Source organism: Pseudorasbora parva, chromosome 2, assembly GCF_024679245.1.
Source record: "Pseudorasbora parva isolate DD20220531a chromosome 2, ASM2467924v1, whole genome shotgun sequence".
Classification (NCBI taxonomy): domain Eukaryota; kingdom Metazoa; phylum Chordata; class Actinopteri; order Cypriniformes; family Gobionidae; genus Pseudorasbora; species Pseudorasbora parva.
The window spans coordinates 43629617-43645623 of NC_090173.1; the positions used below are offsets into that span (position 1 = coordinate 43629617).

Sequence of the window (16007 nt, forward strand, 5' to 3'; positions counted from 1 at the left end):
GTTCGTTTTTATGTTATAAGTCAGAAATAACAAAGATGCCGCTTCCAGCAATAGAAAGTCAATGGAGACGGTTGATATGTTTTCCCCCCGGTGGGTGTGGCTTTCAGATTATGATGCGTGTCGCTCTGTCTCTCTATCAGGGCCTATAGTTTATTAATCAGACGTCACTTTTCTTCATGAATGCACCGAGGAGCATTTAAGTAAATTAAGACTTTTCCACACAAAGCTCCCTTCTCAATCTCAGAAGTCTAGGACTATACTGTACAAGATGTATGGACAATTGTTATGATAATGTTTGTTTGTTTTTTTGTCCTTTTTAAAGCTTGAAAGCTTCAGTCATAAGCACAGTCTTCTCTTTTTGTCTTCTGTGGAAGAAAGAAAGTGACACTTGGAATGACATGAGGGAGTGTAAATGCCGACAATTTTCTGGGGTGTATTTATAGCAAAGACGGGTATTATTCTTGAAGTTAGGAGTGTGATGAGATCATTTGGTTAATATGAACTGATAGGTATCCCATGAGGATTTGCATGAAAATAGAGATATCAATCAAAAGACAAACAAGAGCACGGATAACTGATGCAGTTTGGCTCAGGGAAATTGGAAATAGACAGTGAGCAGGATGATAGTAAAACAAGTTTGTGGCAGCCTATCATGTCTTTACGGGACTCTGACTTTGCGCACCACAGAAGAGTCACTCCATGTGTAAAGCTGAGGCTTATATGGAATTTGAAAAGGCATCCAGCCATAATATAGATAGTAAAAGCAATCTTCTCAATGGCTCTCACAGAAATGACGGTACAGCTGAATCAATGGTATCAAGGCTTTAAAGCCTTTTCCTGAGGGCAGATGCCTGGCTTGTCTGTAATGGTAGAGCTCTCACTGTTGGGACACTTTCAATGGGGTGCTTCTGATCCTGTCTGTCAGATAATCTGCTGTAATCCCCAGCTCTCTTATCTGACTGGAGCACGGTGTCCGGCAAGATGACTTCACGCCAGGAAGCGCAGTGTGGCCAGCCTGCCTCTTTCAGCCCTGCCTGCGTGTTTATGCAGGACTGTGACACAGGGCACAGCCTCCGGTGCAGATCACAGCCGGCTTTCAGCTTCCATGTTTACCTGACCTCTGGGAGCCAACCACTCACCTGTCTCGAGGGAAGTAGACCAATGGAATGTCATGTGGGGGAACATCAGGAGCCCTGCAGGTTTCACTAAGACTCTATAGCGGCTGGAAGAGAAGAGTGTTCCACACGCTCCCTTAAATATCTCTGTGAGTCAGAGCCGGGACTGATGAGACACAGTTCGCTGTAAAGCACTGCCAAAGGGATAGAGCGCCACAATAAAAGCTCTATCACAAGGTATCAGCTGCTGATTAAAGAGCCAGCGATGTGACAGCATCATATACAGTCACCACTGATTTTATGATTGCCCCCTACTTCCCAACATCTCGCCCCTCATCGAACCCCCTCCCTGCATGCAGCAATCAAGCAGGTGCTAAATGCCCGGGCAAGGAGGGGGTGGCAGTCATCGGGGGCGTTGGTGTGCACTTGGTGCACAGGCAACAAGCATCTGCACTTGGCAGCAGAGAAAGTGGAGGCAGGAAATAACTGTCACTCTCCATTCAGGCTGCCATGCTGGGAGTGGGCAAGTGGTGGTGGTTGGGGGTCGGGGGAGGCGATAATCATTAACTGAAAGGGAGAGAATGAAGGTGTTTTTTTTTGTTTTTTGTTTTTTTTTAATTGCTCTTCCCACTTAAAGAATTCACTCTGCTCTGTTGATGGACTGCAGCGGTGTGCGTTGGGAGCTTGTAAATCAGAGTTTCCAGGGCCCAGGTTTTGTGTTTACTAGTAGTAAGGAATCAATAAGAGGGTCAATGGATGGAGTGAGCCTGTAAATCCTCCCTCCCATACTGTATACCGAGTTTTAATTAATTCAATCAGCTTCTTAACTTCAAAGCCTTTTAAACCAGAGTATTAATGGAACATAATCAAATCCCTTTATTATTGCTCTGCAAGTGAGACTGTTGAGAATCAGCTACCGGAACAATTTGTATCAGCAAATGGGGACTGAGTGCCACAGTTTGTACTTGAGACGAGCTCTGCAAATTAAGGGTTGATGGTTCACCTATGGATTTGTGATTAAAAGGGGGGATAGCTTATGATTGTGATCTTAAAAGAAAACGGGGGGTAGTTTTACGTATGCGTTTATTTTGCGAGTAGTCTTTTAGTCCTTGTGACTCAAAGCAACATTTTTAGAGCATTACACGCTCCATTACTCATAGGCCCAGATTTATATTCAATTAATTTCAAAACTGTCACCCCGAAAAGCTGTGAATGGAAGAATCATGCCTCCACTCATACTATCCTGAACTGCATAGAGGATGGTACAACATTTATCAAATTAATTTAATTGCGCTGTCACGTTCAGGCAGCCTCTCGGACATTAGCAAGACATCCTCATTGTGTGAAGCCTTCAGGGGGCACAAGCGTGAGCTTTTATGAATTTAAATTCTTCCCTCTGGACTTTTACCATATAACCATTTCCTTTATTTTTAGACTTTGGGCCACATCAGTTTGAGCATCGTTGTATTTGAAAGCGGTAATTGCTTTTCTTGTCTCCTGGAATTACTGTCAGGTTTTTACAGTTACTCCAAAGTCATTTAGCGAGAAGATTCATTAAGAGCCCAATCAATGCACTAGAGTTGGTTATCAGAGGCATGGGGATGCGCTGACACTAATGTGTTATCATTTATAGGAAAGATTCACCCAGCTGGCACAAATCCTTTCCTCTGTGCCCCTATGATCATCGTGTCGTTGTCCAGAGTGCTACTCTCCAGGGGTTCTGTTATCACCGAATGAAAGTGAGAGCTTCCAATGGCATATCCTGCAATCACAGAGTGCAAAAAAAGTGTTGTGTGTGCATTTTCCGAGTGCATTATATACAATGAAAGTATAATACATTTCTACCCTTATTGAGTACTGAAGCAAGATAATTGCTGCTGCTTTTTCCATAATTAATTTATGCACATTAATACACTGCATTTGCACATTTACACACACACTTGTGTAACTCAATCTAAGCGCTATTTATAATAATTATTAAAAAGACAAATATATAATTCCTTCAATTCTTTGAGCTGCTTTTGCATTTCCGAGAGTTAGCAACAAGGTATACCCTTGACATGGCAGTTCCACAGCACACACACACACACAACGCCCTTTGATTGTGGCTATGATGGTATAGTGAGTGTGTCTTTATAAACAAATGAGAACTCCAATTTCCCAGCATGCATTATGCTTGCTTTTTTATTCTGAGCTGAGTCACAGCCATAGACACAAATTACAGAGAGGGAGGCAGTGAAAGGCAGAGATCTTTGAGAGACAGAAGATAGAGACTGGTAAAAAGCCAGAGAAGGAGATAGAATGAGGGTGAAGGAGAAATAGAAGGGCTCGAATCTCAACACAAGAAAAGGGAGGAGAGGGGGAAACTGGTTGACAAGGCTTCTCATTTCTTATTGTTCACTCCTTTGTGGATAGTCTCTGAGCGGCATAAATGTCACATGACTACAGGAGGCATTAAAGTAAAGCGCAGACAGAAAAGCAGGAGCATTCGTGTGCGCCCACACATTCACTCTCTTGCGTGTACACACACACACACTACCTTCTACAGGCATGAATACAGTGCAAGAAAAGCAACACACTCTGAACGAAAGGCGCTGTGTTAATGCTGAAAAAAGGAACGTGTTCTCCATAAAAATAGGAAATGGATTTACAGAAAGCTGCCATTTCTACTGCGCAGTAAAGCCTGACTGCTGTAGCTATGCAGATAGTGACAGGGAGTGGTACGTTGGCTCTTTAAGGTCAACCGTGTGTTGTCATCTGTAATTGGTGTTGCTGGAAAAGTAAAATGGTTTTGGAAGAAGCTGTATATGCACCTAGGGCATGTAAATATTTAGATAGGCCATGAGTCACCCCACTCCCTCTTGCTCTTCCTCTTCTCCTTTATGTTTCTGAACTCCTCGCTCCCTTTTTCAAGAACACGCGTACTCCATCTTCTCCTGTCACTTAAGTCACTTGGTCTTCTCATCGCTGCAAGAGGAATTCTGTGAGCTGCGAGATAAGGAGTGCGAGAACAGGAGAAACACAAGAAGCAACTGTAAAAGGAAGGGAAGAAGAGAGAGAGAGAGAGAGAGAGAGAGAGAGAGAGAGAGAGAGAGAGAGAGAGAGAGAGAGAGAGAGAGAGAGAGAGAGAGAGAGAAGGAGAGGAAAGACGAGGTGTAGGTCAAGAGCCTGAGGCAGTGTTTGGCTTGAGGGGCTTGTAGAGAAGGCTGGTAGTCTACTGTGGATTCACATAACACAGGATCTCTAGAGAGAAGGGACAGCACCTGATAGAAAGAACCAGCTCAGACTCGTTTCAAGTGCTGTTGCACTTGACGTATGTGTGATAAAGAATAAATAACCAGAATAAATAACCAACTTGAACCTAGCCGTAGTCCAGATCCAGCTCACCAACAGCAGCACAAAAAACAGGAGCTCTCCATAGCCACAGGCTAAAACTACCTTCAGTTCTGCAGTTAGGGGCAGGAGACAAGCTTGGATGCCTTATGCGCTGTGTGTGGGAAGAGGGGTTTTAGTATTTTGTCTGTGAGAAGCGAGGGAGTGAGGGGGAGGAAGAGTGACTGACAGCGCGAGAGAGAGACTGAAGTCTTGGCAGGCGCCTAGATCTGACGCTTCACTTCAGAAGTGTAAGCTTTGGTTTGAGGTTTCTCTGGTGTGGTGTACCCATAATTCCCGGCATGACTCAGTGGAGCCTGGAACCAGAGGAACCGTGCTAGAGTCCTCACTTTCTTCTGACTGGCTCCTCTCGCACAATGCCCATGACCCGCGACAAGCTCCATGGGCAGCTTTTTCAGAAATATCAGGCTCCACCGCAGAGTACAGGAGCACAGGCGATCCCAGTTAAAAGGTTCCTTGCATCCAGACGCTCAGACGGGTGCACAAGGATGAGTTGTGTACTTTGCACTGTTGCTGGCATTCTCCCTATCCATTATTATATTGCTATTGCAAGTAGGATTTGGTGGCATTAAACATCTTGTTTACAACTGGCGAATGACCTGCAATAGGTTTCATGCTCACTTTCAGCTCTGCAGTCATTAGGCTCTCCAGATGACTAGTTTTCATTCGTTATCACAGAGCCATGATAACTGAACAAATACAGTACGTATTATAACCCCAGATGGGGTCAGACACCGTATCCAGTACTTTTCCACTAATGCTAAAACGGTGCGGATTAGTCCTTTCACAGATGTCCACGTTTAGTGTAAAGCTTAAAGGAGTAGTTTGCCCAAAATTTAAATTATAGCTTCATTTACTCACCCTCATGTGGTTTCATATACTTATTTATTTTGTGAAACATAAAGAATAAAAAAAAAAAAATCACAATTTTCAAAGATTTTGTTCAAACTCTTAAATTTCTCTATTTTGCATATTTGAACTGACACTTCACATTCAGTTACCAGAACCAAATTACACGTGTGCATTAGCCAGATCTTTGCAACTTATGCATTATCCAAACTTACATTGCATTCAAGGTAGGTGAGCGCGGTGCACAACCTAACGCGGGGTTAGTTGTAACACACATGGTTTTAAAACTTTCCATGCCAGGATGATGAAACTTTGTGTATTTACTAGTTGCCATATCATCATTTAGGGAGAAAAAATGTGCGCCGAAATTAAAATAATCTTTGGAAGATATCACTAAACATTTATTTAACCATAGCAAAAGTAAATTTCTTACTTGTGTTTATTTTTGATCTCTGTTTTTGTGTGTGTGTGTGTGTGTGTGTTTATTTAAAATAAGACAAATCTGATATTATTGTTATCTTATATCTGTTATTTAACAGTTGAGATGGTTCTTTAATGTTGATTTAACCAGCAGAAGACTGGGGTGCGTTGTAATACTGTGTTTCAATACGCCCCCTATTAGAAATATGATATTATATTACATACTTTTATTAATTATATAGAGAAACCTTTAGAAAAGGGTGAATAAATGTTTAAAGAGTCAATGTTTAGAAATGATGCATTATTATTATGCTTTGAACTATACTGTATAGCTGTGCTAGGGGTTTGTTGTCAAAAGTTAGTATATTTTTAATAAGTAAAAAAATGCCATTATTTTATTTTAAAAAGTTAATAATCGTATTTTAATTATAACATATTTTAGATTGTCTTAGGGTAACATTTGAGTATGGGGAACACACATTCACTATTAACTACAACATTTGCCTCAATAAACTCCCAATTCACTGTTTATTAATAGTTAGTAAGGTAGTTTTTGTAGCATTTAAGTTTAGGTATTGGGTAGGATTAAGGGATGTAGAATAAGGTCATGAAGAATAAGGCATTAATATGTGCTTTATAAGTTCTAATAAACAGCCAATATCCTTGTAATATGCATGCAAATTACTAGTTAATAGTTAATAACTGAACCTTAAAATGAAGTGTTATCTGTCTTGGGCATATATATTTTTTGAAATATTCCTTTTAAGCTGTCATGTTACAATGTGCACTTCACTTGTTACACTGTACAACACCTATGGGGCATGTTGTCACATTTCACTTCCATTCTTTCAGGGTAAATCAAGAAAAAAGTATACACTGTAACAATGAAACAAAACCACATAATTGTACTAGACATGTGAAATGAATGTGGGAAAATATAAATAATCTGAACCACAAGTGGATTTACACAAACTTAGTCAAAAAGCATTAGGTTGTGCAACGCTCTCCCTTATATATTTTTATCAGTTCATTCATTCCCTGGGAATCAAACCCTTGAGCTTGGTGTTGCTGTTTGAGCTACAGGAATGCAATTTCGATTTTGTGTCAGTGACATTAAACCTTCTGTGGAGGGGAAGATTAGGAAATAAAGTATTATTATTATTATTCTGTTCCCAATATTTGGAATAAACACTCAAGTCCTTTGGGCTATTTAGTTCTTGTCGTTTTTGGAGATCGACAGCTATGTACTACACTTGTATTGAAAAAATGTAATTTACAGATTGAAAAAAAAAATCATATGGATTTTCGATGACATTAGGGTGAGCAGATAATAACAAATTTTACATTTTTGCGTGAGCTATTCCTTTATACCACAAAGTGTCCATACACTGTAAAAAAAACATTGTTGTTTTTTGTTGGTTTAACTTAAAAAAGTAAGTAACCTGGTTACCTTAAAATTTTGAGTTTATTGAAATTAAAAATTTGAGTACAATTAAGTAAATTAGTTTAATAAATAGAAACTCAAAATATTATTGTATCTGAACCACATAAAAAAATTGTTAAATCATGAAAATAGCACTATTTGGCATGTTTTACTGCGTCACCAGAAATAAAACACACACAATTACCCAAATGCGTACAAAATCTTTTAATAATATTTTAATAAAGGTTGTCGAATCTCAAAAAATGTTCATTGTATTAACTCAAAATTTTAATTTCAGTGAACTCAAAATATTAAGGCAACCAGGTAACTTTTTTCTAAATAATTTTTTACAGTGTAAAATATAAATTGTGAAGTGGTGGCTGAAGATTCTCCTCTGATTAGGCTGGTGATTTCCTTTAATGGTTGTTCAGGGTGACACAGTCTCCATCAGCTCTTTAAACATCTCTAGAGTAAGAGGCACTCATGATTGTTTGTGTTCCACATCTCTATGTGTGCTGTGTTGGCCAGATACTGGAAATCTAATGCAGCCACTGGCAAAGCATTGTTTGAGGTAAATGACAAGCATATTTAATTTTCTCTCCATGTAATTTTGGTTTCTCTCTCTCCACAGCTATGATGGGGAGAATGGGCCCTCTCCTGGCCGCAGCCCTATGGATTCGCAGGCGAGTCCTGGGCTGGTGCTCCATCCCTCCTTCCCTCAGAGTCAGAGAAGGGAATCTTTTCTCTACCGCTCTGACTCTGACTACGACATGTCCCCTAAGACCATGTCACGAAACTCCTCTATCAACAGCGAGGGGTAAGCCGTCTCCCTCAACACAAAGCACTACTGTCTTCACTTTTCATTTCTAAAAGGCCTCAGAGGAAGTTCTTTTATCCCAGAATCACCATGCAGCATTAAGCACATCAACTAAATCCCTCTTTACCCATCTCACTATAATACTGTTACACCCTCGGAAATGCTCACGCTCTCAGCATGCAGCAGTGACCACCATGGCTGCCAAATCTGGATTATGGCCATAAAAATGACATTTTTTGATGACGGCTAAATCTATTTCCTCACACCTGGGGGTGATTCCTTGCTTCATCTCAATACTATAAAAGACCATTCGTAAACGTTAACCAAAAATGTATAGTATTTTTATTTTCTTCCTATTTACTGGAACTGCTCTTTTCTTTTTCTGCAGTCATGCTGAAGATCTCATAGTCACCCCTTTTGCTCAGGTAAGCCTCTGTTGTGTCTGGCAAACAGTATATAATGAGTGCTAATTGCTTGTCATGACTTGCTGAGTTGGAGTTGAGTGAAATCCTGCTGTTCACCTGCTCTCTCTCTCTCTCTCTCTCTCTCTCTCTCTCTCTCTCTCTCTCTCTCTCTCTCTCTCTCTCTCTCTCTCTCTCTCTCTCTCTCTCTCTCTCTCCATCTTCAACGCAGGTGTTGGCTAGTCTACGAACTGTCAGAAGCAACTTCACCATTCTCGCCAATGTCACGACTCCCACTAACAAGTCAGTGTTTAGCTTTGATGCAACAATGTCTATATTTTTACTCTGCCCCCTTATGGCCACCAGTGTTTCCTTTTCAGTAAAGCATTTTTGCATTTTATTCATGATGAATACATAAAGATAATGTACAAGCATTGGTTAAAAAATATATAACACAAACACACACACACACAAAAATATATATATAATATTTTATAATATTTATAATATATATTTTAAATATATATTTAAAGCTACACTGTGTGATATTTGTCCCCATCGAGCGGTGTAAATCCAGTGAATAATAGTTTCTGTTCCTCTCAATTCCGATTTTGTTTTAACTCCTACGGTGGCCGATTTAGTCCAAGATTAACATGGCTTCCAGTTCGACCTCGTCAATGAGTGCCATTAAGTGTTAAACCGTGAAAAGCGAAGCTTGAATTTACGGGTATGTCCCTCTTTGGCTAATGTACTTTCAAGATGGAGGGGCAACATGGGGACCAGCATTCGAACCCCTCACCCGTATTATAAACTTACGAGAATACTTTATTACTTGAAAGAAGTAAATATACATTAATGAGCACATGCATTTTTGAAAGAACTAAGTGTTTTTAGCTAAGAATAAACTAAAAGAGTTACACAGTGTAGCTTTAACTTTATTTGTTTGGTTCATAACAAGTGCAGCTTTCCTGCCATGAGCAATGCTAATTGAATTTATACCATTAGAGGGCGACCTCTACCACTATCATGATTGTAATTATATTTTTATCCACAGGAGGTCACCAGTGACCAGCCAACCCACGGTTCCCCCAGCAACGCTCTCAGGTATGTTTACTGTACTGTAACTTAGTCACTGGTGAGCTTTCTATCTCCCACACTAGCACTCTCCCACACAGTGTCTCTCACATTACGCATACACTTCCTTTTGTAGACATTGTTGCCAGTGAAATGCATTACAGCATCAGAAATAGTGGAGCCATATGGGAAACAGTGGCTGGAATCAAACCAGATGCTTTAACTAGCCAAATTACAGCCCTCAGCTGCTAGTTTAAATAAGAAACTCTGAGGCATATACACAATGAAGCACATGTTGAACTTACATAAAATTTGAATTATTTACAAACCTGATTCCAATAAATTTGGGACACTGTACAAATTGTGAATAAAAACAGAATGCAATGCTGTGGAAGTTTCAAATGCCAATATTTTATTCAGGAAACAACATAGATGACATTTCAAATATTTAAACTGAGAAAATGTATACTTTTAGGGTGAAAATAAATTAATAATAAAAAAAAAATGTAATGACATCAACACATCTCAAAAAAGTTTGGACAGGGCCATGTTTACCACTGTCTGGCATCCCCTCTTCTTTTTATAACAGTCTGCAAACATCTGGGGACTGAGGAGACAAGTTGCTCTAGTTTAGGAAGAGAAATGTTGTCCAATTCTTGTCTAATACAGGCTTCTAGTTGTTCAACTGTCTTAGGTCTTTTTTGTCACATTGTCCTCTTTATGATGCCCGTAATGTTTTCTATGGGTGAAAGATCTGGACTGCAGGCTGGCCATTTCAGTACCCGGATCCTTCTTCTATGCAGTCATGGTGTTGTAATTAATGCAGTACGTGGTCTGGCATTGTCATGTTGGAAAATGCAAGGTCTTCCCTGAAAGAGACGATGTCTGGATGGGAGCTTGTTGTTGAGTGTTGTTCTAGAACTTGGATATACCTTTCAGCACTGATGGAGTCTTTCTAGATGTATAAGCTGCCCATGCCACACGCACTCATGCTAAACCACCATCAGAGATGCAGGCTTCTGAACTGAACGCTGACAACAACTTGGGTTGTCCTTGTCCTCTTTAGTCCGGATTACATGGCATCACCGTTTTCCAAAAAGAACTTCAAATTTTGATTCGTCTGACCACAGAACTGTTTTCCACTTTGCCACAGTCCATTTTAAATGAGCCTTGGCCCAGAGAAAATGTCTGCGCTTCTGGATCATGATTAGATATGGCTTTTTTGACCTATAGAGTTTTAGCCGGCAACAACGAATGGCACGGTGGATTGTGTTCACCGTTTTCTGGGAGTATTCCTGAGCCCATGTTGTGATTTCCATTACAGTAGCATTCCTGTATGTGATGCAGTGCCGTCTAAGGGCCCGAAGATCAAGGGCATCCAGTATGGTTTTCTGGCCTTGACCCTTACGCACAGAGATTGTTCCAGATTCTCTGAATCTTTGGATTATATTATGTACTGTAGATAATGATAACTTCAAACTTTTTGCAATTTTTCTCTAAGAAACTCTTTCTGATATTACGTACCTATTTTTTGGGAATTGAAAATGGTTGATCCTCTGCCCATCTTGACTTCTGAGAGACACTGCCACTCTGAGAGGCTCTTTTCATACCCAATCATGTTGCCAATTGACCTAATACGTTGCAAATTGGTCCTCCAGCAGTTCCTTATATGTACATTAAACTTGCCTGGCCTCTTATTGCTACCTGTCCCAACTTTTTTGGAATGTGTAGCTCTCATGAAATCCAAAATGAGCCAATATTTTGCAAGACATTTCAATATTTCTCCCTTTCAACATTTTATATGTTATCTATATTCTATTGTGATTAAAATAGAAGCTTATGAGACTTGTAAATAATCACGTTCCTTTTTTATTCACATTTTGTACAGTGTCCCAACTTTTATGGAATCGGGTTTGTAATATATTTAGAGTATTACTTTAACAAGCCATCATCAGATCTTTTAATATGCGTTATATGACTTAAAGGATGTGGACACTTCTAAAATGTGTGCTTTTAACTTTTGTTGCAGCAGTCAACATCATCCCTTTGCACAAAGCAATTTCCATATAGAAATGTTTTAATAAGTCTGTGTAAAAATTGAATACACAGACCTGAGATCTAAACACCTTTTTAACAGTTTGGGTGATGAATTAAAAAAAAAAAAAGTGATGGCAATCCAGGCCCCATTACCTGGAGCCAGCTGCAGAAATAAAGCCTCTCGTTTGAGACTGTCTTAAAGGTGCAGTGCATAATATTTATATATATATATATATATATATATATATATATATATATATATATATATATATAGACAAAAATGCAATATAATATACATAACTAAAAGTATAGACTAAATGTAGACCAAAAAATTACAAAAACAGATTACTAGCCAATAAATGCTTTGCCACCATCTACTGGTTATAGTGGTAATTTCATGTGTTTATTTTAAGTTTATTTCACTGTGTTTTGCTAAGTCAAGTGTTTCGCAAAACAATTTTTTTTGTTTGACAAAGGGTTTTACAAATTCTGACAATATTTGAAGAATGAACAAATATGTTAAAAAAAACTTTCAAATTGGATAATTTTCTGACTTTTTGAGCTTTGAAGTGCTGCAAAATGTTGTGTGAAGTACTCGAAAGTCCTTAATTCTTATAACAGTGGTCTATAACTGTCTAATTTGCTGGGTTATGATCAAAGCTATATGTGATTCATCTTTGGACGCAGCACACTCACACTTGTCATCACATCAAGGGAGTAAGATTTGATAACGTCATCAGTTTGCCATGGTTTTTGGTTAACTGAAGCCACTGCGGTTGCATAAACTGCTTACTCTAGTCTTAAAAGTTAATCATTTAATTTTTTGCTTCAAAGCTTGTATAAATTTGAAACATTTTCATAAAAAGGTGGATTAAAAGAATGATTACCCCAAGGTTAACTGCTAGTTGGTCAGACAACTTTAGGCACAGTCTTAGCATAGTGGCTATGTTTATGCAGAAAAACATTCAATGACTAACTTTTAAAACTAGTCAGTTTATGCAACCGGTCACTGACCTTACAGATGCAGATTACTACATCTATATCAAATGCCTTCTTAGAAGAGTGTAAGCTGATAGCATCAAAAACAGGGGTTAATGCTTTTGAATTTAATGTTCAACAAGAGCATTAATGAGGTCAGACACTGACGTTGGGTGACAACGTCTGCCTGGGCTTTGTGCAGGCCAATCAAGTTCTTCCATGCCAGACTTTATAAAAATAAACCTTGCTTGGGGAAGAGGGGTATTGTCATTTTGGAACAGAAAATGTCCCTCTTATAATACAAAAATCTGTCCGTACAGAAATTACTGTAATAGCTAAACCCGTTAACTATAAAGGGTTGTCCACATACTTTTTGCCTTATTTTAAGTGTGACTGGTGCTTAATTATTCGTGTATGTGCAGTGAGTGACTATACTTATGATTTTTACAAGTGTTATATTGCAGTGTTAAATGCCTAAACAACATATAACAACATTTAAAGGGCTGGTACATTTTAGAGCAAATTAAGCTTTATTTGATATTTTTATATTTGATTTCAGCAATTTAATCACTACAGACTTCTTCCCTTTTTCTTATTCATCTGGTTTGTAAAAAAAGGATTATTCATTCTTATGAGTAAAAATATCCATTATTTATGAGGCATTTGATCTCTCCATATGAAGCTCTTGAAATATTCATGCTTGGAATTTTTTTTTTTTTTTGAAGACATCCCTCAGACAATGCTTTATGTCCTCCTGTCAGGAAACAACATCCCCGCTGTTCACAAACAAAGTTTCTCACAGTGAGTGTTAAATGCATGCGACAAAGCTGTTGTGATGTGATGCTGATGGCTGTCTTATGTCCTGTGCAGATGAGACATACCAGCAACTGGCCAGGGAGACTCTGGAGGAACTTGACTGGTGTTTGGACCAGCTGGAGACCATTCAAACCCACCGCTCTGTTAGCGAGATGGCCTCCAACAAGGTGTTTCTTTAATCACTTACTGTTGCATCTCTGCTGTCTAGTTTGTCTACCATAGGACTTTCTTTCTACCTTCTCAAAGAACACTTTTGTCTACATACATTCTACCATAAGTTGGTGGCCTATACACACTAGGTATTTTCTCCATTCATATAATTTCTACCCTGTACATTTTAGGAAACATGTAACGTGACAAATTAGATTTCCTCAAGAATGTTTCAAGATCCACCATTCTGTGGATTATCACACATGAAGAACTACATCTGTGTATGCGAAGAAAGATTCTTGAGCAGGTTTTGTGTGCCGGTTCATCTGATTGGCCCCGTCTGAGTGATGTATTTCCCTTTCTTTAATGTATTTTTTATTATCATCCGTAAACACAGATGCAAATAGCCTTTGTGTTCAACTCTGACAGCCTTGTCATACACGCTGCTCTGGTTTGAGAAGTGTAGGAGAGATGGAGAGAGGGAGGGAAAAAAAGGGTTTGTAGATGGGGAGGACATGAAGGAGGGAGGAGGGGGCTGCAGTTTGGTCCTGATGCCAGTGTTTCTGCTGTAACCTTCGTTGCTATCGAGCTGCAGCAAGGTCTACCCAGACAGTTTATCCATTGGCTCGTCGCTGTGGCCATGAGGCATGTGATTTAGATGCTGGCCAATGAAAAATCGGTTGCTCTCTTCCATACCTTGTCTATTTAAAGAGACAGTACCATGAAGACTTTGGTTGTGCAGTTTTTGCATGGTTGTTTCCATGTGCCATATCACTGGTGTTTCATGTGTTTTGCTATATAGGTGATAAGATAGACATCAGTATGAGAAGTAGACAGTGTTTGAGTGTGTATATTACAACACATGTGAATTGAAGATCTTGGGAGATTGAGGCAAAGCTTACTTGTATGCTGAAGTAGATGACACAAACACACACACATTCACTCCCATATGCATATGGGCAAAATCATTCATACAGAGATTAGCGAAAAACACTAAAGCCTAGATTCTTTCTCTTCCTCTATGTCAGACTATTAAATACATCTCTCTCTCCCTCTCTCTCTCTCTCTCTCTCTCTCTCTCTCTCACACACACACACACACACGTAGTACAGACGTTTCTCCATTTTTCTACTCTCTTACATGCCGTCTGCCGCACATGCGCTCTTAGGGTGCATGTACACGCGCACACGCCACTAGCACACACACCCAAGCACGCGCCTCCTGCCACAGCGGCTGATTAGCTTGCGAGATCTGTCTACAGCATCCAGGGAAACAGAGCGAGAGGCAGAGCATCGGTTGAGCTGCATCGCAGAGTCTGACACCGCGTGTGGATTAAACAGTGGGGCTGCTGAAGAGAGCTGCTTTATGCTGACAGGACTGGTATTGTGCTTCATGGACGGTGTGGTCTGAACACAACTCGCTGGGAACGTTGGGCCCGGGTCCTGGAGCTCTGCGGTGGGGGAGGGGCGTCAACGCAGGGAGAGAGAGAGAAAGGATGTTTTTCCAGACCACCGCTGTTTTTTAGTTTGGCTTTTGACTAAAGGCCCCATCATTTTTGTGTTTCTGTGTCTGCTTATTTTTGTTGTCCTCTGTCTCCTCCTAACCGCTTTTTCTGTTACCTGTGTGTTGTTGTTTTCCTTCCTCGTCCTGTCATCCCTCAGTCAATCTCTGTTAGCTTTTTGCTCATCTCCATCTTTCTCCTTAACTCCTATAATTCCTGTGTTCTTCTACCCTCCGCATCCTGTCTGTGTCCTTCAGACGGTTCTGTCTCTTTCATTCTCCATCTTTGTCCGTTCTACCCCTCGTCACTTTCTCCTCCTCCTGTTGGATCGGGGTCAGCGCTACTCAGCTGCTGGGATGAGATGTAGTTCCTTTGGCCTGTGGATTTGGGCGGCTCCTAGCGGGCCGTTCACAGGGGACACTCACCTGCAGATCACCGTGGAGCCCACTTTGTGGTTTTCAGGAGGGCCTGGTTCTCACACTGCTTACTGCATGTAGAGAGACAGCCTTAGCGAGCGCTTGCCGCTGGACTTTTACCCCCCCTTGCTCCCCGCCTCTTGGGGGCAGTCGTCATTCTGGAGCACCCTGGCCTTCTAGGCTGTGGCCTTTCTGCCCACACCCTGACTGCAACCACATGCCGCTGGGGCACCCGCCGCGCTTCGGCCCCTGTGCACTTCCGCGCCTCTTGCCTCTGCCAGCGGTCCACGCCGTCCGTCACACTCAGCATGGGCGTGGTGGAGGCCATTGACCCGCTGCCCTCTTCCTGCCCCTCACCTGTGCCCGGAGGCTACCGACTGGCCCACTCCTCCAGCTACAGCCCCCTGCAGGGGAGAAGAGGGTCAGAGCTAGAGCTTGAGGCAGCTGCAGATGGGGTGCTGGATGGGGGTGGCCAGGCCACTGAGCGTAGGACCCCCTTCATGGATCTTTTCTGTGATACCTGCTCCAAACCATGGCTGATTGGCTGGTGGGACCAGGTAGGGCCAGCATGAATAAAAAAAGTTGCTAAATATCTGTAAGCAAACTTGTTCAGGTCC

At 40.7% G+C, this 16007-nt stretch overlaps 1 protein-coding gene across 2 annotated transcripts in view; it reads left to right on the forward strand.

Annotated features, from left to right (window-relative positions):
- The window catches only part of pde4a (phosphodiesterase 4A, cAMP-specific), an 83694-nt gene that overhangs the window by 41125 nt on the left and 26562 nt on the right, over positions 1 to 16007 (forward strand). The window contains exons 2-6 of one of the 2 annotated variants that reach the window (XM_067420728.1): positions 7832 to 8017; positions 8406 to 8442; positions 8651 to 8721; positions 9473 to 9522; positions 13378 to 13490. In XM_067420728.1, coding sequence (XP_067276829.1) covers positions 7832 to 8017; positions 8406 to 8442; positions 8651 to 8721; positions 9473 to 9522; positions 13378 to 13490 — 457 coding nt within the window. Of the gene's footprint in view, positions 1 to 7831; positions 8018 to 8405; positions 8443 to 8650; positions 8722 to 9472; positions 9523 to 13377; positions 13491 to 14602; positions 15948 to 16007 lie in introns of those variants that run through there. The other variant, XM_067420738.1, reaches the window with a different exon arrangement.